At 43.1% G+C, this 22,743-nt stretch overlaps 2 protein-coding genes across 2 annotated transcripts; one reads left to right on the top strand and one right to left on the bottom strand.

Moving 5' to 3' along the window:
• Nucleotides 1-151: 151 nt before the first annotated feature.
• Nucleotides 152-7,009, top strand: LOC120802514 (P2R1A-PPP2R2A-interacting phosphatase regulator 1). The gene is made up of 9 exons (XM_040150422.1): nt 152-413; nt 1,729-1,813; nt 3,653-3,709; nt 4,904-4,950; nt 5,037-5,094; nt 5,947-6,011; nt 6,113-6,168; nt 6,557-6,641; nt 6,776-7,009. The coding sequence occupies exons 1-9, from the start codon at nt 313-315 to the stop codon at nt 6,897-6,899; spliced, it is 678 nt and encodes a 225-aa protein (XP_040006356.1). The 5' UTR covers nt 152-312; the 3' UTR covers nt 6,900-7,009.
• LOC120802823 (chromatin complexes subunit BAP18-like) lies at nt 6,983-22,728 on the bottom strand. Its single transcript, XM_040150991.1, has 6 exons — nt 22,346-22,728; nt 21,515-21,609; nt 20,256-20,357; nt 19,066-19,295; nt 18,882-18,986; nt 6,983-7,032 (listed from the first exon to the last, which is right to left on the bottom strand). Exons 1-6 carry the CDS (start codon nt 22,364-22,366, stop codon nt 6,983-6,985), a joined length of 603 nt encoding a protein of 200 aa, XP_040006925.1. The 5' UTR covers nt 22,367-22,728.
• Nucleotides 22,729-22,743: the final 15 nt, after the last annotated feature.

The following is a 22,743-nucleotide window of genomic DNA, read 5'->3' as shown; positions in this document are numbered from 1 at the left end:
GGTTCGTACTTTAACTCGCTTTCACGCAGCCATTAAATTTGCGTTAGAGACAGCAGCGAGTGAAGCGCGGCTGCGGATCCTAAATGTCGGTCGGACCCGCAGTCACACTCGGATAAGGTGTTTTTTCGGGGGGAAATGCGGTAGAGAGCGGGCAGCTTCGGTGTTCAGCCCGCTGACTCGGCCGCTCTGGGTTTGCTGCTCGTGAGGCCTGCGGGTCGGGCTTCCACCGGGCTTGAGTAAAGCCCGCCGCCGCCGTTGGAGGGTCGGAGGCCGGCTGCTGGCGCCGCCGCCGCCGGGCCTGCGGACCAAAACATGGAACGGATGGAGGTGGACCAGTGCGCAGGCGCAGCTGGCGGGGCAGGAGGCGGAGCACTCCGCAGGTCGAACAGCGCCCCTATGATCACCGGTGTCAGGTCAGTGGTATTACACCCACAGGTGCAGCACCGAACTCCGTTCAAAAAATATTCCATTTATATTTGGCTTGTTTGAAAGAAGCCACACGCATCTCATTAAATGCATTTTACGAATACAAAGGAGCCACTGTTTAATTCGGCATACCTTTTAATACACCAAGCAGTCCTTCCTAAAATAACATAAAATCTAAACTTTTATTGGGCCTGATTTTCCCATGGTCTTTCATAATAGATAGATACATCAGCCTACAACATTAAAAACAACCATTTTGATAATCAGATAATGATTGTAGTCATTTTAAAGAAAAAACCATGTCAAATATTTGCCGTTTGTAGCTTCTCAAATGTGAGAATTTGATGCTTTTCTGTATCACATATGATAGTATACTAAAGATATTTGAATGTTGGACTGTTGACCAGACAAAACTTGACATTCGAAGGCGTCACCTTGGTCTGTGGGAAATATTGAAATAATCATTAGTTGCAGCCCTACACACAACTGTATTTGCCTTGTTTGTAGGGAGCCACACACATCTCATTAAATACGTTTTGGGCATTTTCTAGAAGCCACTGTTTAATTCAGCGTGTTTTTGAGAAACCAAGGAGCACTTCATTGGATAAAATCTAAGCTTTGGAAGTGGTTTGGTCTGTTTTTTCTCACATTCCCTTCTGTTAAAATACTTTGTATGGTGTTGTATTGCCCAGTCGGAAGCTTGTGATTTTGTTTCCGAGGTTGTTTTTTGAGGTTCTTTGGGCTGAGATGAAACCTGCTTTTACCAAATCAGGTTTTTGTTTTTGTCCTGTTAAACTCTGCTATTGTTTGGTGTCAGATATTCTGTCCACAAAACAACCCGGTTCTGACCAAACTGGAGCTTCAACAACTAGTCGATTAATCGATGGACAGAAAAATGGTCTGCAAATATTTTGATAATCAGTTAATCATTGGAGTCATTTTTTGAAGCAATAATACCAAATATTCTCAGGTTCCAGTTTATCATTTGTAAGGATCTTCCGTTTTTCTCAGTTTCATGTCAATGTAAACTGAAAAGCTTTGGTTTTTGGACCGTTGGTCGGACGAAACAAGGCATTCAAAGACGTCACTGTGGGCTTTAGGAAATTGTGGGGGACATTTTCACCTTTTGGGAGATTTTATGGTCCAAACAGTCAATTAAGTGAGAAAATAATCAGAGTTGTTTGAGAATGATGTTGCATGTTTTTGTTGCGATGGCAACTTCTCTGTATGTCCTTTACAGACTCTCTCTCTCTCTCTGTATCTGTACGAATACCATATGTTGTTGATGTCTCTCTCTCTCAGTGATGGGATGACGGTCTTCAGTCCTGTGTCTGTGGCTCGATACAGACGCAGCAGTGTGTCCATCAACCCCAGCTGCCCTTCACAGGTCAGTGTCTGTGTACCAGTGAATAGCCCCTTTACGTTAATGGCACGTTGAACTAGTTTAACATGTCGATCTCGTGTCTGAGTAAACTTTACTGAACGATGTCAGACTGCAGCAGCACAAGGTGAAATATTAGATTAAATGCATGTCTTTTACGGGGTCCTGAGATAAATTTCTCATCTCGGTCGTCAACTTTTGAGCACGAAACCAGTTTAATAATCCAGGACACACTGTGAAAGAGCCAGTTTTAAGTTGTTGAGGCGATCGATCTTCTCAGATCAGATCGGTCTATAAAAACTACAGAATTCTAACGCCTTACAATGGTAATCTGAGCAACAGTCTCTCCAAGTATTCCCGGTGGTTATTCATGCCAAGCTCATGCAAAACTCTTTACATACGGCATGTGAGCTCACAGGAATGACCACTTAACGTCCTGTCTTTCACTTCTCGTGCACTCTCAGGCTGTATAGAAAAGGCAGCAGAATTTGTGATGAAACTGATGAAAATGTTTCAGTGGATTCCTCGTGAGAAGAGGAGGGGAGCGACCCCTGCACCCGCCGTGGTCCGTAAGACTTCGGCAGCAATCAGTGTTGCATAGATTGGGTTACTTCTTCTTTACCTGGGTGGTACAAATTGATTTGGGCAGGTCGGTATAATCTGTTCCAGTTTTTGTACCATCAGAGAGCTCCATACTTAGCTAAAGTCTGGTTTTATTCCAGAGGTTGACACCTTGAGGGAGGGGGATGTGGTTCCTGTGGTTTTTCTGCAACATCAACACGACCGGCAGCAGCAGCAGTGACACGCGGCTCACGGAGGGGATTAAGGGAGGATACTGTGAAAACCCTCAGGGCCCGACTCCAGCAACCGGAGTCAAAACTCAGTCAGGTCACCTTCCGAGGAGTTCGTCCACAAACCAGCTTAGAAATCATGGGGAAAAGACTCCACTTCCAACTGCAGAACTTCATTCAGAATCTTCCCGTTTTTAAGTTTCCTCCGGTATCACAGTGACCCAGTGACACTTGTCTGAACATCCACGGCTACACCGAGAACAGGAGCTGATCACAGATAATTCATGTATTTAAATTTCCAACTTGTAAAGAAATTTTACCTGCACTTCGTGTGTCTTGTACGGACTCAGTCTGGGATCAAATGAAGAGACAGAAGACACTGAGACAGACTGAATCCACAGGAGAACTGAGGCAGGTTCTCCAAGATGCTGGAACAACCTACCTGCCAGGAACCTGGAAAACTTAGGTCAGGTGGACCGAGGAGAACTGGTGCTGGTTTAAAGGCAAAGGGAGTTTGAGCAAATACTGATCTGATTTAGGTTTTTTCTCTTTACTTGCAGTTAATTGATAAAATCAGATAATTCCTGGCTTTATTTTTGAAAACACCCTCACTTTGCTTTTATCACCCAAAACTTTAGCACCGGACCGTACCCCTCTCCTAAATGAAAATTGAAAACTTGGGCTACTTTCACAAGGATTGGGCTGAAGTCAAATCATCAAGTTTTTAAACCCATCAGAGATGCAGCCTGCGAGAGACCGGAAACGCTCTTTGTCCTCGTTGTCATAACTTTCTTTAGCTGAGCACTGTTCTCTCTCTAGGAGCCAAATATCAGCTGGCATGGTGTCTCTGTCACCGTGGAGATGGAGCCTGATATATGAGGTTTTCCATGTCTGAAAAAGACTAATGTCTCTGTGTAATGTTCTGCTGGTGATGTTATTCCCAAAGAGAGCCTGAGCCTCTTTTAGCTCCTAGTTTTGTTGTGTGTTGTTTGCCTTCTCTCATCAAGCCCTGCTGACTTTCAATCCTTGGTGTCTTTTTCGTCTCGCCTTTCAGCTCGTCCCTCTCTCTCCTTTCTCTCTGACCGGAGACAGACTCGACCAGAAGAGGCAGGTGAGGACAGACAGAGTTCAGACTTCCTCCTCGCCCACAACATTTCTCTTTTCTATCCATTCACACCGACGCAGCACCGTCTCTGTCCTGACATCTAAACAGGCTGGAGGTGAACCAGGAAATGGAGAATGAATAAATCGATGAAATTGAATTCTAGTATTTGACTTAAATGAACATCCATCATTTCAACCCCATTGATTTGATTCCAATAGGTGTCAGGTTTTTAAATATTTCAAATTATGTTACACACGGTCAAGATAAATATCACATATCATATCCTTTTATCAAAGAATTTGAAAAATATTTTTTGTCTTTAAAACATTTAAGATTCAGATACAGACCCGTGTGTTTCTAGACGACTCAAATTAATGTCTTTATTAATTGTATTTCTGCTCTCAGCTCCTGAATGTGTTGTTTTTACTGTGAACTAGTTATTACTGTGATATGACCTGGAAGAGCTGACTTGTTCCAACAAATCACCTCAGGCCAGTTGTTCCATGTAGAGTATTTGTCTGTGACTGATGGGATGTCCTCGTTCAGGGTATCTACAGGTCTTGAAAAGGCATTAAATTCAGTTTCCTGAAAAAAAGACCTTTAGAAGGTATTAAAAACTCTTAAATTTAATAACTGCGGTCTTGAACATTTCTCTTGCCTGCTGTAAACAGGAACATCTGCTAAAACTTTTTTTGATGTTAAACGTCTATAAACTACAAGTGAGACACTATGTTGTGCTGCGAGAAGCTTTTTAATAAAAATACAATGTAAATTTGAGCAAAAACTTAATTATTTTTTAGATGGCGAATCTACCCAACTGTTTCCTGCCACTTATCTGGGTCCAGGTGACATTAACTGATTATTATATTACTAAGAATTAATTGTTATATACAGCTGGGAAGTACCGACAAAAGTGGGATTTAAACGTCAGTAAATTAATGAACGTGATCAATAATTTTAAGCATCATTGTTCCCACTGGTTTTCAGTCTTTTGTATAAGTTAAGACTGAGAAAAAGGTATTAAATTGCACTTATGTGGTTTTAAAAAGAAGCGTGTCTCAGTGAACTCTGATAGACCTTCACACTCTTGCGGTCTTAACAGGCACTTGGGCACTCTGGCAAGTACTGGTACTGGGGCAGACCCTGAACCTGACGTCAACATGGAGGTTAATAACAGCTGTTTGTTTGTGTGCAATACAGGAGGAGAACATGGAGATGACGCTCAGAGGGAGTCTGCAGAGACTAAGGTAGAGCACTTACACGACACTGTTCCGCCTCCTTGAAGTTTAAACCAAGTATAATTAACCCCTCCTCCCCTCCACCTCTCTCCCAGTTCTTCCAGTCTGATCCCAGTTCCTCCAGTCAGTCAATGGCACGACCACGCATCAGTGGTGAGCATCTCCACGTCAGCTCTTAATTCGACATTTTCTGGTTTTGGCTCGTGTCATTTAGGGCATTTTACTCACCAAATTCATTTCTAGTTCAACATCAGAGGATTCATACTGAATCCAGATCAGAGGCTCAGACTGAATCGGGATCAGACTGTTTAGACTTATCCAGATGACACTCTTAAGACTATATTCAGTTTAGAAGGTTCAGACATTATCCGGGTCAGTGTTAGATTCCAGATTTAATTCAGATTAAAGGTTTCAAAGTGAAGTCAGATTAGACTGTTCAGACTGTTTCAGACACTTGAGACTAAATCTAGATTAGGGCGTACACACAGAATTCACACTGGATCCAGATCAGACTATTCAGACTAAATCCAGATAAGAGGTTCAGACTGAATTCAGATCAGATTGTTTGAACTGAATCCAGATTATAGGGTTCAGACTATATCCAGATGAGTCTGTTTAGGTGAGTCCAGACCAGAGGGTTTAGAGTGATTCCAGATGAGATGGTTTTAAACTAAATCCATATTAGAGTATTCGGATTGAATCTGGATCAGACTGTTCACACTGAATCCAGATTAGAGGGTCTAGCGTGAATCCAAATCCGAGGTTTCAGACTGATCTAGATCAGACTTGTAAAAATAAAGCCTGGTTCCATGGTTTAGACTGAAGCCAGAGCAGACTGTTTAGACTGATCCTGATCAGAGGGTTTGGAATGAATCCAGATCAGAAGTTGTAGATTGATCTGAATTAGACTCTTCAAACAAAATCCAGGTCAGAGGTTTCAGTCTGAATTCAGATGGGGGCGTTTAGACCGACTGAGTTTTCTGTTTTCCACCTTTTCTTCTTCAGTGGTTTCAGTCGCAGGACAGCGGTGTCACACCCAACTCCTCCCCGAGTCCCACCAGGAGGTTCAGGTACTCACACACACAGAAAAACCTGTTTCTGGTTTCATTCTGCGTTTAGCGGCAGCAGGTTGTGTCTGTTTGCACTTACATGGATGTTCACTGTCCAACAGACCAGCAGTCAGTGCCACCGTGAGATGGCCTGCATTAACTCCACTGAAGAGGAAAGGTAATTAGTGTGTGTGTGTGTGTGTGTGTGTGTGTGTGTGTGTGTGTTTGGTCTCATATCAGTGGTGGAAAGTAACTAAGTACACTTAGTTGGCCACTAGGTTGCGCTGTTACACAAAGGTGAAAAATATGCGAAGCCAACTTGTTCAAACTCATCTTAGGTCAAAGGCCAGTCTGCTTAAATCGTTGCACGTAGCATCTCTGGACACTAAACGTTGTGGGATCACAAGTCCAGATTTCATTCCGGGCTGGTTTCGCCGTGTTTTCTGGAATACCCCTCAGATAGAGTCCTGCCTTGGGGGAATGTTTTCCAGTCTCTCTACTGCTCTCACCCTGAGACCTGCACATGTATCTAAATGCCTGTAAATCAGTGAACCTTCATTTATCAGGTGGAGTGGAGTCCGATGGACCCCCAAAGAAGCTTTTTGTTGCAGGGGTAACAGATCCCGCCCACCGCAGCAGCTACACGGTCAGGTGAGGTTCACCTGAAACACACACACACACACACACGCAGTCGTTCAGTATTAGTATCCAATGATAAATGAAAAGTCATGAATAAAGCCCCTTTTTCCCGTCTCTCCTCTTGTCTCCCGCTTCCTCCCCCTCAGTGTCTCTCAGTCGACGGCAGACTCTCCACCAGCAGGAGGCGTCAGTCCTCAGTCCAGCCCTCTGTCCCTCTCTCCTCCCCCCTCCTTCTCCCCCTTCAGCTCCCACCAGCGCCCCGGACACTAAACCCTACCCACTGTGGGCGCGGACTGCCCACGAGCCTCTCCAGAGACCCACAAACCTGGAGGAACATCGACCCTCATTGCACCTTATTTCTGTCCGAACCACCTGCCAGCATCGCTGTACGTCCCGTCTCTTCCTGCGACCACATTTGACGGACAGAGGAACCACAGGAGATTGAGATCTGAAGGTTGAGACATGTCTTTGCTTTCAGTTCAGTATTCAATACCTGGATATTTTTTTGCAGCCTAGAAGCTCATCCAAATGGCTGGCTGGATATTTAAACCCAGTACCACTAATCTCATTGGGTAATCCCTCAATCTAAATTCAGTTAATCCCAGTTCAGTCCATGTCGGACTAACGTTGTTCCGTGTTGCTCCAACAGCCGGGAAGAAAGACTTTCGCTTTGTCCCTTTCAGAGCACAGAGGGTCATAGCATGAACCCAGACCTCCTCCACAAATCAGACAGTTCGCATAGGATTCATCATCAGCGCCATCACGAGATCGTGAAAAATCTTTGGGAAACTTTTTGAGGACACGCTGGTTGTGTCGTCGGGCATAAGGCTGGAATTATGTCTCTGCAAAGATGCGCATATACGTCTCTGCAGTCTCACAGAGAGGGATGAGTATAGGCGATGAGAAACAGGCAACGTGTTGGTGAACCCGAGCATCAAATAAGCTACGTGGTTGATCCAGATTCGTTACTAAGAGGAAAAAAACGTAATTTTCATACATGTTGTGCAACAGTAAAAGAACAAAGCACACGGACGTGTCTGAACGACCCCTACGTTCAGCTCAGAGGAGACAGTCGTGTTCCTTGGCTGCATTTCTCTGAGAACTTGCAATGGCACAATCACACTGAGCGGTTCTGCGGACACCGAAGGGCCCGAAATGAGACCTAGCTGATTTTTATGCTTCTTGCATGGACGAAATCTCGAGGCTGCCCATTGGAAGATGCGGCTGAAGTCCGATCTGACTCATCGGTCCATGCTTTTTATGTTCCAGATCTTCTCTGATCCATGATTTGGAGGTTCTGAAGAAGCTGTGATAAGGTCTTGAGTTGTAGTCAAGACACAGACGTAGGAGACGACAAAATATCGATCGGAATCGTCTCTCCAAAGGAGTCGAGGCATTTCAGGAACATCTGGTTCCACCTTCAGTGATCCAGTCAACACCTGCAGGAACTAAAGGAAACTGAGAAACTTGGCTCAGTATTCTGCTTTTTGTCCTGGAGTTGTACTTGTTGGAAATCAAGTTTGTAAATTTATGGAGCTTTCTATCGGGAAGATGTAAAAATCCTCCGATTTTTGTAGACGAGGTCCTGAGGCCGAAGTCATGAGTGTCCATGACTGACGGATCCGTAGAGTAACATCTGGACCCTGCCAGCACTTAATCAAATCAGTGAACCAGGGTTACTCACTTATTGTGCATCATATCATTTCTGACGTCAAATTTCATGGAGTATATCTGTAGAACGTCGGCTGAAGATGAAGTCAACAGGACAGATAGCTACGTATACGAAAACCTGAATGTCCCATGAAACACTGTAAAAAAACAAAAAACCACAGCCAAAAGTGGTAATTGTTGAGTACCTTTCTGTCTGGAATTTGAGAGTCCAAACCAGCTACTGAACATAGTTTCAGTCATTGAAGCCTAAGATTTTTGTGTTTTAACGAAATGTTTTAGTCGTCTGTCGCAGCTGAGTCACCCTGACTGAAGCCTTCTGGTTTTCCTAGAAGAAACTTGACAGACTTTAAAGATTCGCCTGCAGTTTGTTGAACTTTGGCCGAGGGTTTTGTAGTGCGATGAGACTAGTTTGCTAAACTGGCTCCCAGTCAGTAGAAGAATGAAGAACCTGTGGTCTGCAGCACCACTTCTGTTTGTGAATAGTGTATCTATTTGTGAATACTGACGGTCGGAGCGGCTGACGTGCGCTCAGTTCTCTTGCAGGGTCTGATTGTACATAGTGAATCTGCAGGAAGCGCCGTGCTGATCCGGACTTACAGCAGTTGATTATTTTAAGATCAGAACCGACCTCGGTCCTCGTGGTGACGGCTCTGGAGTCTTTCTTTTGTCCACTTCAGAGAGATCCCCTTCGTTTCAGATTTCAGTGGTAATCCTGGGGCCGGGCAATAATTCTGTCGTCGGGGTATGAGCTCATGTCGCTGGTGTACAGATTTCCGTGGTCCGGATGATTCTGGGCAGGCTGTAATTAAGAAACGGACTCATTTGATGCACAACAGTGAAACACACGTCGCTGTTTTGAACATCAGTTTATCTGATGGGCTTTTCTCACATATCTCCTGTACCGTGTGATATCCAGTCAAAAAAATATCCGTATTAATATTGTGAAAATAATGGGGACCGCGGTCCGCCAGCCCTCGGGGGTCCGGTCAGTATTTTAACGGTTTCATTCCAAAATCCGCTTGAGCTCGTGGTGCAGACCGGAAACTGTCTGGGGTCGACCAGAAAAGACCCGGCACAGCAGATGAGAACGTATCTGCCGCAAACGTCCCACCCGAGGCTCCGTAACAGTCAGAGTCACCCCCCGCGACCATCACCCACCCCTCAGAAATGTTACTTGGATGAGCACGCGCGTGTTTTTTTTCTCTCTTTGTCTTTGATAGAAACTATTGTGAAGATTCAGTACGAGTGCACGAAGCCGCGACTCGGTCTCCCCAGAGGGGTCGGAGGTGGTGAGGGTTTCGGAAACGAGCTGCACTTCTGCCTCGGCCTTTTGCCCTCGCGCGGTATTGCACGGTTTTGTACTCTCGCTCATCGTCGTGCCTGAACGTGTCGTCGCGTTTCGCAGCAGCGACATTCGCGCCGTTTTCTCCACACGTGTTGATTTGACATCGGCTCTGAGAGATTTGACTTCCCACGCTGACAGGAAGCTCTTTTGCAAGAGCATCCTGCTCTTTTCTAGTTACCTGACCCGTCACCTGTGACATATGTTTTGTACATAGTCTGTAATAAGCTGTTTCTACGGAAGTGTCTTTATTCCCCCTCCCCCTGAAGAAAAGCAATGAATTGAGGTGAATGGGCGAGCGTGGGGCGCTGCTGAGTTCCTTCAGCGAATCTTTCCAAATCTTTTTTAGTGACAGATTTGACATTTTATTTTCTATTATCACAACTTTGCACAGTAGTTAGATCATTTGGATCTTTCTCTCTGTTACTGCTCGGTAACATTTTGCCATGTAAGAAATGCTGTTAAGTTTTGCTGCTTTTTTTCTGGTTTTCCTGCTTTTTTTTTTTTTTTTTTCTCGACTCGTTGCGGCCTTTGGGAGTCTGTCCTGCTTCTGAGAAATGCAAATGAAAATGATTCCGGATTAGTTTGGGTCAGTCGCCGGCCCGACCTCAGCGCTCGGATCTAAACCGGGCCCGAAGACGCAGCTTTAAAATGTCCAGTAACAACGCGAAGCTTCTCGAGACGGACAATAATCACGTTTACGCTTCGGAGGTCGGAGCGGCGCGCGAAGTGAAAGCTTTCGATACCGGTGCCGATACGGTACCTGAGGTTCGGTACAGGTTGCTGCTGTCCGGATAATTCTGGGCGGGTTGTACTTAAAAAATGGACTCGATGCACAACAGTGAAACACAGTTCAGCATCAGTTGTATTGTGTTTTATCCAGTCAGAAAATATCCGTTTGGTACCGGTACCTTACTTTGAGGGAGAGATTATAGGTATAAAACAAAAGCCAAACTGGCAACATTCTGCTTTGAATCAGGCTCCTACCTGATGAAGGATGAAAGACTCTGAATCTGCCCGGCGTGTTGATGCCGAGACGTCGCTGTGGTAGTGATCCTGATATTAAGTTTGTTCGTGGCAGCGGAATTTGCGGTTTCACCATCAACATTTGTGAATTCACAAATGTTCTTGAAAACGCAGCCACAGGTTTTTGGTTTAGATTTTTATAATCAGCAAACGTGTAGAGACACAGTTGGAAAAGTCTGAAGCTTTTTCAGAAGAAAGTTGCGTTTTTTTTTGTTTTTTTTCAATGACCAATAACTGACAGACTTGGACCTGGCGAGAAGCAGGATAGACTCTCCTCAGCCCTAACGACACGTGGCCAAACTCATGCAGCTGTACAGACACAAACTGTGGCTTTGAGGCTATTTTCTTTGTGTTGTTTTGAACTTTGCACACTCACCATCCCATACTGTTGGTAGGTATGAAGAGGGGAACTTGCTTCTATGTAGCTGGATCACAATGTGACGTGGACTCTTGGTCTCTGTAGTTGAACGTCAGTAGCTTTCACTCTGGTGCTCGTATGAATTTCTGCTCCAACGAATGTTTTTAAGCCAAATATTCTTCGTCAAAATGCCGGTTTTGTAGGAACAATCTTACAATAGCCGTGCTACCGGAAGAACAGTATTCATTATGTGTATGTTTTTGTCTCGTCCTTACTGGATTTCCCCTTTTGGTCCCACCGTAGCACAGATTCCCAGAAGTGTCTCGAGGCTCAAATCGCTGCAGGTCCGCTCGTTTTTTTCTTTCCGTTGAATGTACGTGTCCGACAGAGCTGGAGGTTCCGCTCCTCTCCTGGGCCCCCTCGCTGTTTGACGTCAGGCTCTCACCACCGCACCGGCACTTCGGTACCGGTCGGAACCACTGGGCGTTATACCGGGACCTGACTCAGACAGTTAAATTATGCTGTGAACGGCGGGTTGCAGGTCTCGATCGGTTCAAATCGGAGGACAGTATCTGACATAATGATATTTAATGACATCTGTCGGTCGGGTAGCAGCAAAGCCTCCTCTGACACCGCTGAACGCCGGTTTTAAAAAAGAAAAACCTCCAATGACATTTGTTTACCTGTATCTTCTGTTTCATGACGGACGATAAGCTGAGATGATTTCGGCCTCTTGACACTTCCTCTCGCAGAAGCTTCACCCATGAAACGTCACGTTTTCAAGAGTTTTGACAAACTGCTTTATTATTTTTGTTCTTGTTCAGGCAATGATGGACCTTTTTCACCAAATGGAAGTTTCTTCTCGTAACAACAAAAACCGACCTGTTATAGCGAGAAACGTTTGGTTTGGCAAAGTAACAGGATGAAGTGATATGTTGCAATAATAACAGGAGAAACGAGAAAACGTGACAAATGTCTTGTTATAACGTGAAAAGTTTCTCATTTTAACGAGAAGCAGAGCAGATGTTCTCAGCGTGGATGTAAGATTAGAGGTTAAAGCTTCCTTCTGTTGGTCCATGTAAAAACCCTTTACCTTTTTATTTTCCTTCTCCTGACGCCAGTGATACTTTGATCAGTGCGCTTCTCTCTCTCTCTCTTTGTGTTGTTCTGTTTTGTCGCCACTGAGACGGATGTTTTGAGCGAGTAACCGGTCGACGTGTCTTCAGTATTAAAGCAATATTTCACTCTGGCAGAAACGCAGTGATTTCTCAGCACCGACGGTCAGAACGCAGAGACCGACCCTTCCTGTGATCCGTGCTTCCCTCGAATCTCACGGATTGGTTTATTCTTAGAGGCCCGGAGAGGACGAGGACAAACTGTACACGTCGACAAAATGATCTGAAGTCGATGTCCAGTTCGTAGGTTTTTCCTACGAACGCGAGGATGCGGACGTCTAGTTGACGTTATTTTTGATTAACTTTCGCTTTCAAGAATACGGATTTGGATTATTTGGATTTTGTTTTTGCGCAATTTAGAAGAAAGTGATTTTACCTTCTCAGCGTAACGAGTTTTCTCTCGTTGAAGCCACAAAATATCAGTTTAATATTAGTTTAACTGTGTTTTTGTGTTATAACTAGAACTGAAACGATAAGTCAATTGATCGATCAGTCAATCAGAACAGTAACTGCAGGTGTTTGATTTCCTGCGTCTCTTTGTTTTGGACTGCTGGTCGGACAAAACAAGGCGTCTGAAGACGTCAACGTGGACCTCGCAATGTTCTCATTGGCAACTTTTCACTATTTTTGACATTTACTAAACGAACAGTTACTGAATCTAAGTTGATAATGGAAATGATTGTTAAATGCAGCACTAATTAGAACGTTTCAGTGTAAATTTCCCAAACTATCAAAACCATTTTTTCCTGATCAATTAGTCGCCGTTCAAAAGAAAGACTGAAATAATTTTTACGATGAAAGCTTGAACTGCGGGTCCTTTTTACGTGATCATGAGAAAACAATAAAAGAGAAAATAAGACAGGATGTTCGTAACGTAGAATAATATCACACTCCTGAGAAGTAACCTCGATAACTGCCCTTCAGAAAGTCGTTTCGCTGTTTCTTCCTGTTTCCAGCCTCCGTGCTAAGCCAACCAGCTGCTGGCTCTGGTGTCACATGTGAGAGTGGTATCAGTCTTACTAACTTAACTCTCCGACTCAAAACGAAATAAGCTAATTCCCAAAAGAGTATTTGCCACTTTTAATTTAAAAAAACCCAAAAAACAAACTTTTGCTTTTCAGCGAAATCTGCGAGGTTCTCGTGTCTTGAACTGTTTCTATCTCGGCTTTATCGCCACCTTCCAGGCTGTGAAACTCCGATCCACAACAAACGTTTCCGATGAAAACTTTAAGCACTTTAAATTTTTGGTGTTTTTTTTCCCCCGAAAGAGCAGAAAGGTCGTCACGTGGTGACACTAAAACTCTGCTGTAACCAAACCGCGATATGTGATTTATGACTTAGACCCCGATTCGTACCTGGAGAAAAGCGGGATCGTATTTCGGGTGGAACATAATTTGCTGTGCTGAAACATGACAACAATCTACCAGAGTGAGATACAACTTTAAAAAGGGCTGCTAGAGTTTTATTCAAGATGTTAAAGGGAACTAAAAGCACATCTATGAAAGCATTCACACAAGTATTTTCAAAGTGTAAATAGTTTTTCTTTCTTTTCTTTTTCTTTTGGACAAATTCTCTACAGAAGACAGATGAGATGATGTATTTTTATGCAACTGAAAAATAAAAGTCTATATTCAAGTGTTCATTCCCTCCTGATGATCTCATGGCTGTAAAAATGACGCAGAATGACTTTAGTTTTTAGTGGAAACAATTCATGTACACACCATATATATATATATATATATATAATATATAAATATATATATGTATATATTTACATATTATATGGTATTTGAAAACTATCAATAAATGAAAATCTGTACCATACCAGAAAATGTGTTATTTGTCAGGAACAACAACTTGCAAAACATCTCTTGGAAGATAATTAAGGTTTGTTACAACTGTCTACTTTTGTCCATCACTTCCTTCATCAGTTTTTTCTAATTAATTTTGTCGTGAAATAAGAAACATCTAATTTTGTCTTCAGCGCGTCCGGTCTGAGACAAACTACGCTGTATTTTCATGCCGAAACGATTTTTGATCGTAGTTGATTAAATGATTTGCAGTAAATCGCCAACAAATCTTTAAAAACAATTAATCGTTTAAGTCTTTTAAAGATAAACAAGTCTTAACACTTGCTGTTTACAATCTGTACAAACAGGTGTGTGGATATGCTGGTTTTCGGACCGTTGGACGGATAAAACAAACAGAAAACAAACAGTTACCCAGAAAAAAAAACAAAAAACTGATTCATCGATAGTGGAAATAACTTAGTTTCATCCCTGGTGTTTTTATGAACTGGACGACGGGCAGCAGAAGCATGCAGCTTCTTTCAGGCCTGAAACTAACTATTATTTTTAGAGCTGAAATAATTTGTCCATTTATTAATGAATCTGCACCAATTATGATAATCAAATAATCGTTTTGCATTTTTCGGTAAAAATTTGCCAGTTGCAGATTCTAAACTGCGAAATATTTGTTTTCTGTTTCGTGTTAAAGTTGTTTGTTTGTGTTGTGGACTGATGGTCATAAAAAAAGCTATTTCAATCTGTAAAGCTGTGAGACTGTTTCCACTGTTTCTTGGTCTCTACTAGACCCGATCGATCGTTCAGTCAATAAACACCAAACAGAGTGAAAATAACTGTGAGTTGCAGCTGAAATTACTTTATTAAATGTCAGAAAAAGTCGTTTTGTCCGACCAACAGTTCAAAACCCAACGAGATTCAGTTTCCAGCCACAAAAATCCTCACACTTGAGCTTAATCGATAATTAGACTAAAAAGAGAACAACGTGTTGGACTGTTTGGCACCAACAGCACTGAAAAAGCAACGGTCCCATCACATACCAAAAACAAGCAAAGACCAGGACACTCACCTCAGATTTCTTATTTTTTACTTGACATAATTAAAAGGACGTTCTTACATCACTCGCAGCCACTGGTTGATAAAAGGTTGAAGTCAAAAAGCAGGTTTTCTACCTCCCGGCAGCTTCTGTCATGATCATCAACTGCACGTCTGGTTCTCTACATTTTTCTTTTTGTCACAAAACCTCATGATGCGTCAAACCAACAATGGACGTCTCCCACCAACTAGCACTGTGCATGTGTCCAAAGCCTGATGTGTCTTACTAATACATATTATTAATTAGAGCCTCTTTAAAGATGAAACTTTATATCTGTCAGCTGTTTTTCAAGATGTGTTGAGAGTAAGAAAAATACAGAATAACACCACTTCTCTTTTAAAGTCCCGGTCGTTCTCGGGGAAATCTTTGTGATACACCGTCTCTTAGTTTGCTCAGTAAACTCATTTTGTTCCCTCGGTTTAGTCATCGGAATCCTACAGTTCGTTTGCTCTTTCTCGCCTTCGCTCCATCCTAGTCCGTGTCCACCGGAGGAACCAGGGTCTAAATCAAGTTCTGGGGAGATTTTACCCCCAAAAAAGTCCCTGCTCAGGGGGCGGAACTTTCTGAAGGTTCCTGACGTTTCCAACCAGCTGGATGAAAAAATGTTTTGTTTCCTGCACAATAAAAAAATGTTGGGAACCAGTTTCTCCAGTTGCATCTGTTTTCTGATCCAAACAGAGACGTCAGTCAGAAATGACAGATCTTCTTGCTCAGTTTGCACCTGATCCTAACTTTTCACCGTTATCAGAATATATCGATGTTTCTTCCGATATTTTAAGTTTTCATTCAAAATAACAAGTTAATATTTAGCTTGTGTCTAATAACGAGGGCAAGAACGCGTCAATAGTGTGTTTTTGTTTTATATGTTTTATATGATCTTCTCTTTCTGTAATGCTCTTTTTTGTAAAGTGAATTGAGACACGTTGTGATTTTACACTCAAAATAAGCAGAATCTTTTTAAAATCCAGATGGTTAGAAGAGTCTTCGATGATCTTGGAAACATCTTCAGAACAACCCTGAATTTTGTTAAACCTCCTCCTGGGTTTTTCCAGACATTGTTGTGGGTTTATTTTTTTATTAATTTGAGGGATTCAATTATTACGTGAAGGAATGAAATAAGTACTGAGAGCACCGACCACTAATCTGAGTGAATGATTTATCATCTAATTTCCCCGACACCATCGTCTCTACAGGTTTACAGCTCGAGGCGGGTGATGATTTCTGGATGTGAAGCTGTAGCTCGACATAATTCTTCGTGATATCAGAAACTGTCCTGAAAACTAAAACTCGCTGAGGAAACATAATTCAGCTCCAAAAAGCCTGAAATCTATTTTACTACAAAGAAAAAAAAAAAAAACCGACCTGAAGTTCATCAGTCAATACTGAATAGAGAGATTCTGCTCTCTTAAAAAAAAAAAAAATGTGTTTTTGGATCCAGAATGTTTTACAGCTTGGATCCACGAGAACGGTGCGTTTGCTTTATAAATGTTGAGAGATGAGGATGAACTGTTGACCAGCTGTTGACTAGTTGTTAACGAGTTGTCGACGAGTTGACAAACTTTGACCAGTTGTTGAACTGTTGTCGACAAACTGTTGACCAGCTGTTGACTAGTTGTTAACGAGTTGTCTGAGTTGACGAACTTTTGACCAGCTGTTGATGAACTTTTGACCAGCTGTTGACTAGTTGTTAACGAGTTGTCAACGAACTTTTGACCAGCTGTTGACTAGTTGTTAACAAGTTGTCGACGAGTTGACAAACTGTTGACCAGCTGAACTGTTGACCAGCTGTTGACTAGTTGTTAACAAGTTGTCGGCGAGTTGACAAACTCTGTTGACTAGTTGTTAACAAGTTGTCGACGAGTTGACAAACTTTGACCAGCTGTTGTTGTTGACTAGTTGTTAACGAGTTGTCGATGAGTTGACAAACTGTTGACCAGCTGTTGACGAACTGTTGACCAGCTGTTGACTAGTTGTTAACAAGTTGTCAGAGTTGACAAACTGTCGACGAGTTGTTGACTAGTTGTTAACGAGTTGTCGACGAGTTGACAAACTTTTGACCAGCTGTTGAACTGTTGACAAGCTGTTGACTAGTTGTTAACAAGTTGTCGACGAGTTGACAAACTGTCGATGAGTTGTTGACTAGTTGTTAACGGACCAGCTGTTGACGAACTGTTGACCAGCTGTTGACTAGTTGTTAACAAGTTGTCGTTGACAAACAGTTGACAAACTTTGACCAGCTTTTGACCAACTGTTGACCAGCTGTTGACTAGTTGTTAACAAGTTGTCGCATTTGTTGACAAACTGTCGGCGAGTTGTTGACTAGTTGTTAACGTTGACAAACTTTTGACCAGCTGTTTGTTGACTAGTTGTTAACAAGTTGTCGACGAGTTGACGAACTGTTGACTAGTTGTTAGTTGACAAACTTTGACCAGCTGTTGACGAACTTTTGACCAGCTGTTGACTAGTTGTTAACAAGTTGTCGACGAGTTGACAAACTGTCGACGAGTTGTTGACTTGACCAGCTGTTGACTAGTTGTTGTTGACAAACTTTGTTGACTTAACTGTTGACAAGCTGTTGACTAGTTGTTAACGAGTTGTCGACGAGTTGACAAACTGTCGACGAGTTGTTGACGAACTGTTGACCAGCTGTCAACAAACTGTTGACCAGCTGTTGACTAGTTGTTAACGAGTTGTCGACGAGTTGACAAACTGTCGACGAGTTGTTGACGAACTGTTGACCAGCTGTTGACCAGCTGTTGACTAGTTGTTAACGAGTTGTCGACGAGTTGACAAACTGTCGATGAGTTGTTGACGAACTGTTGACCAGCTGGTCAACAAACTGTTGACCAGCTGTTGACTAGTTGTTAACGAGTTGTCGACGAGTTGACAAACTGTTGACCAGCTGTTGACTAGTTGTTAACGAGTTGTCGACGAGTTGACAAACTTTTGACCAGCTGTTGACGAACTGTTGACCAGCTGTTGACTAGTTGTTAACAAGTTGTCGACGAGTTGACAAACTGTCGACGAGTTGTTGACTAGTTGTTAACGAGTTGTCGACGAGTTGACAAACTTTTGACCAGCTGTTGACGAACTGTTGACCAGCTGTTGACTAGTTGTTAACGAGTTGTCGACGAGTTGACAAACTGTCGATGAACTGTTGGCGAACTGTTGACCAGCTGTTGACTAGTTGTTAACAAGTTGTCGACGAGTTGACAAACTTTTGACCAGCTGTTGACTAGTTGTTAACGAGTTGTCTACGAGTTGACAAACGGTTGACGAGTTGTTGACGAACTTTTGACCAGCTGTTGACTAGTTGTTAACGAGTTGTCGACGAGTTGACAAACTTTTGACCAGCTGTTGACGAACTTTTGACCAGCTGTTGACTAGTTGTTAACGAGTTGTCGACGAGTTGACAAACTGTCGACGAGTTGTTGACTAGTTGTTAACGAGTTGTCGACAAGTTGACAAACTGTCGACGAGTTGTTGACTAGTTGTTAACGAGTTGTCGACAAGTTGACAAACTTTTGACCAGCTGTTGACGAACTGTTGACCAGCTGTTGACTAGTTGTTAACAAGTTGTCGACGAGTTGACAAACTGTCGACGAGTTGACAAACTGTCGACGAGTTGTTGACTAGTTGTTAACGAGTTGTCGACAAGTTGACAAACTTTTGACCAGCTGTTGACGAACTGTTGACCAGCTGTTGACTAGTTGTTAACAAGTTGTCGACGAGTTGACAAACTGTCCACGAGCTGCTACCCGTTGAACCTCCGTGACACTGACCTTGGTCAAAGTTGAGCTTCTTGCTGGAGGAGCCGTCGCCGAGTCCTTCGATGTCCACAAGGTCACTGTTCACATCCGAGTCATTCAGCGCGCTGAGGGTCACATCTGTAGAAGGGGGGGGGGCAGTGTGTCATCATCGTGTTTAAATCTGATTGGACAGGAGTTACTTCCTGTCGTTTCTCACCTGCCGTCTTCTGCTTCTTGATGGGCGGGGCCAGGGAGGGGCTGCTCTGAATTCCCGTCGCCACGACGACCTGCGAGGTCGGCACGGCGATCATGGCGGGAGCAGCAGAGGCGGGCGCCGGCGTCATGGCGACGGCGGATTTCTTGACGTTCTTCTTTGGGGATTCAGAGGAAATGGGGACTCTGCTGTCCTCGTACAACTTCCTCTTGACCGTGCTCTTTATCTGAGCTCTGCAGAAGAACAACACACGAGAAACATCCGCACCTGGTTTACCTGACGCACCTGGTTTACCTGACGCACCTGGTTTACCTGACGCACCTGGTTTACCTGACTATGGAGCAGAATACATTGAGGGGGTTTAAAGGGCTTGTGTCTGGATTAAAGGAACACTTTGTCATATTCTTTTTCTCTCTGAGAGTTAAAGTTCATTGATTTGATTTTTGACCAACCACTACCACAGAGCTGAAATGACTAGACGGTTAATCGATTAGCCGAATGACGGAAAACTAATTGGCAGCAATTTTGATAATTGATTGATTGTTTGAGTTGCTTTTCTAAGCAAAAACTGTCGAAACAAAAATTCACTGGTAGCAGCTTCTCAAATGTGAATATTGGTAATTTTCCCAGCTTTCTGCGACAGTGAACTCGACGTCTGTGGGTTTCTAACAGCATCTCAGACAAAACACGCCACTAGAACATGTTGACTTGGACATCAGTGAATAATGATGAGCCTTCTTCACTATTTTCTGACATTTTACTCACTAATCAATCAGTGGATTATTAAGGAAAATAACTGTCAGATGTATTGATAATGACAGTTGACTGAATAGAATGACTTCACCTGAGGTTTTCTGTCTGTTAATGACTTTACACAGAAAAAAATTACTTTAAACAAATGAGAACAAAATTATAAAAACAAAAACAATGCAGGTCTTAAAGCTAGATTTTCACAGAGACCAGAACCACCAGACAGAGGACCCATCATAACTGACATCCTACTTCAGTGGTGCGAGTTTCTACCTAATCCCCGATGAATCAAATCACGTGGACTGAAGTTTGATGCTGAACCCGTGAGGTTTCTTACTAATGGCTCCTTTGAAAACCCTTACACATGCAGAAAACCCAGTGGAAGTAGCTTCATTGCTTCGATAATAACAGTTAAACTGTGCCTTTAGCACAGGCCGACTTACACAGTTCGCTCTTTGATCACAGTGCTGATGTTGTTCAGGTCGTCTCCAAATCGACGCACCGCCAATCGAAGCATCTCGATCTCTGTCTCCGTCCATTTGGCTCTGAGGACGAGGACACAGTCAACTTACACTCAACACGCAGCGCAGACAACGGTTACATCTGCCGGCATTCACAGCTCAGAGCACGAGCGATGCTGTCAGGGAGAAGAAGTTTAGCTCAAACATTTTGTGGATCATAAAGAACTAACTTCAGAGACCAGAGGAACAAGGAGTCCTTCAGCAGGTGGTCTGGTCCCCACAGAGACCAGATGTCAACATCATGGAGTCAGTCTGGGAACACATGAGGTGACAGAAGACACTGAGACAGACTGAATCCACAGGAGAACTGAGGCAGGTTCTCCAAGATGCTGGAACAACCTACCTGCCAAGAACCTGGAAAACTATGTGCAGGTGGACCATGTAGAACTCGTTTAAAGGCAAAGGGGGGGTCACAGCAAATACTGACCTGGTTTAGGTTTTCTCTCTTTACTGAACTTTGTTAAAAGCTGTTCATGGCTTTATTTTTGAAAACACCCTCACTTTACGTTTGGTGCCTCCAACTTTTGCGCAGTGCTGTAGAACTGCCTGGCTCAGTGGGACGTCTGATTGGCTGTAGTGTAACAGGAAACACTGCTCACCTGGACTTTTTAATTATCACATCATGTATAACACCTGTTATATATCAGATTAATCTGATCTTTCCAGGTTTGTGCGGCTCTGTTTATCTGTATATCTCCACCCGACTTGCACTAATGTGCAGTGGTCTATATTATTATTATTACCTCCATTGTACAGTGTATATTCAGCAGTACAGCAATGAGTCTTTAGTCTGTTTTTTTGTATTTATTGTTATTTTTTATGCTTCATTTAGTCTATCCATCCTTCGAAAGACTATGGAAAAAACAGGCCAAACACAAGTTTAGAGTTTTGATTTTATTTTACTACGTCCTGCTTGGCATATTAACAGATCTCCATCTAAATTATAAACAATTTATACCCAACAGTATTATGTCAAATTCATGCAAAAAAGCGGGCGCCATCATGTAACCACAAAATATAAAAAATAACCTTCTCCCTTGTGGTGTCAGAAAAGTGATTTACAGAGCAGATATGTGCGGTGCTGGAGCAGACAAAAAAACGCAGCCTGTTCCCGAGTCAAAGAAGAAGCCTTGTGTGTGTGTGTGTGTGTGTGTGTGTGTGTGTGTGTGTGTGTGTCTCACCCTGCGGGGCTGGAGTCGGACACCGGATGCAGCTGCATGGTCAGCTCTCCCAGCTTGGTGAAGGCAGCTCCCGCCGCTGAGAAAATCTCCCCCACCTGCAGTAAAGAGGATCACGTGTTGGTTCGGATGCAGGCAACGTTACAGTGACGGCAGTTAACAGACTGGAAACACATGGTCACTGTATCTGTGAGGACGGCGGGAATCCTCCGATGCTGCTTTGCCAATCGACAGGTTCACACTTTCTCCCTAAATCATGAGGGTTTTCTAGTAAAGTCTGCAAAACACCTGATCCGCCAAGCTGCACTTTCAATTATTAATCAACTAATCGATCAAGAATTTTTTTTAAGCAAAAATTCAAAAGTCTCTGGTCCCAGATTTTCTACTTTTCTCTTTCTTATATAACTGTAAACTGAATATCTTTGGGTTTTAGATTGTTCAACTGACAAAACAAGAGACTGATGGACATTTTGATTACTGTCTGACAATGGAGATAAAATAAGGGTTAGTTTCAGCCCTAGCTGACTGTCATCATCACTGCTGACTATGACAGCAGGTGATCAGTCATCTTTGGACTGCTGTTTTAAAATCACGTGCGGTGCATCAACTAAATGCCGAATCTACCACTAGAGTCCTTTAATTTGGGAGCAAAAAACTTGATGCGCTTTTAATGAAGTTATATTTTTACCATTAGCAAATGAGTAAAATCAACAGAATTCTGAATTAAGTCTGGTGTACAGCTGTGTGGCCTGCTCTCTAAAAGTGGCTGTTCGGTTTGATGCACACACCGATCACACGCTGGTTTATCCGAGTCCATACCCGGGTAGAACTTACCTTAGCCGAGGCAGACGTCATTTCGGTGAACGAGCCGGAGCTTTTGCCGGTAAATTCGTTATTCAATCAAAACAATAACACAAATGCACACAGCTAGCTGCTAGCCAAAGTTAGCTTCTGTAGCGTTAGCTAGCTATCGACAGTTATCGTTAGCGGGCTTCCATTGAGAGCTTGGCGGGATTTTTCAAAAAACGAAGCTTTGGAAAATACGCATACGATTTAGTGCCGTGATTATATTTTAAATCATTTATAAATTACATGTTCAGAGAAAAATATTATAAATATACAACAAAGGTAGACGGGATGAAGGGAATGACGCGCGAGTTCGGAAGTGGAACACCATTGGTCGGTCTCAGAGGAAAAGGCGGGGCGCGTCGAAGGAGACATTTCATTGGTCG

This window comes from Xiphias gladius, chromosome 17 (genome assembly GCF_016859285.1).
Source record: "Xiphias gladius isolate SHS-SW01 ecotype Sanya breed wild chromosome 17, ASM1685928v1, whole genome shotgun sequence".
Taxonomy (NCBI): domain Eukaryota; kingdom Metazoa; phylum Chordata; class Actinopteri; order Istiophoriformes; family Xiphiidae; genus Xiphias; species Xiphias gladius.
This window is presented reverse-complemented; position numbering and strand designations above follow the sequence as displayed.

What these genes read in the sequence shown, in the direction of transcription:
- LOC120802823 (XM_040150991.1), bottom strand. Translation starts at nt 22,366, where the DNA reads ATGACGTCTGCCTCGGCTAAG. An exon ending in CAAGAAGCAGAAGACGGCAG is followed by an intron (nt 18,987 to 19,065) that starts GTGAGAAACGAC and finishes CCCCTTCTACAG; the next exon opens with ATGTGACCCTCAGCGCGCTG. An exon ending in GAAGCTCAACTTTGACCAAG is followed by an intron (nt 7,033 to 18,881) that starts GTCAGTGTCACG and finishes ATGTGGTCGCAG; the next exon opens with GAAGAGACGGGACGTACAGC.
- LOC120802514 (XM_040150422.1), top strand. Translation starts at nt 313, where the DNA reads ATGGAACGGATGGAGGTGGACCAGTGCGCAGGCGCAGCTGGCGGGGCA. An exon ending in GGGAGTCTGCAGAGACTAAG is followed by an intron (nt 4,951 to 5,036) that starts GTAGAGCACTTA and finishes CCTCTCTCCCAG; the next exon opens with TTCTTCCAGTCTGATCCCAG. An exon ending in AGTCCCACCAGGAGGTTCAG is followed by an intron (nt 6,012 to 6,112) that starts GTACTCACACAC and finishes ACTGTCCAACAG; the next exon opens with ACCAGCAGTCAGTGCCACCG.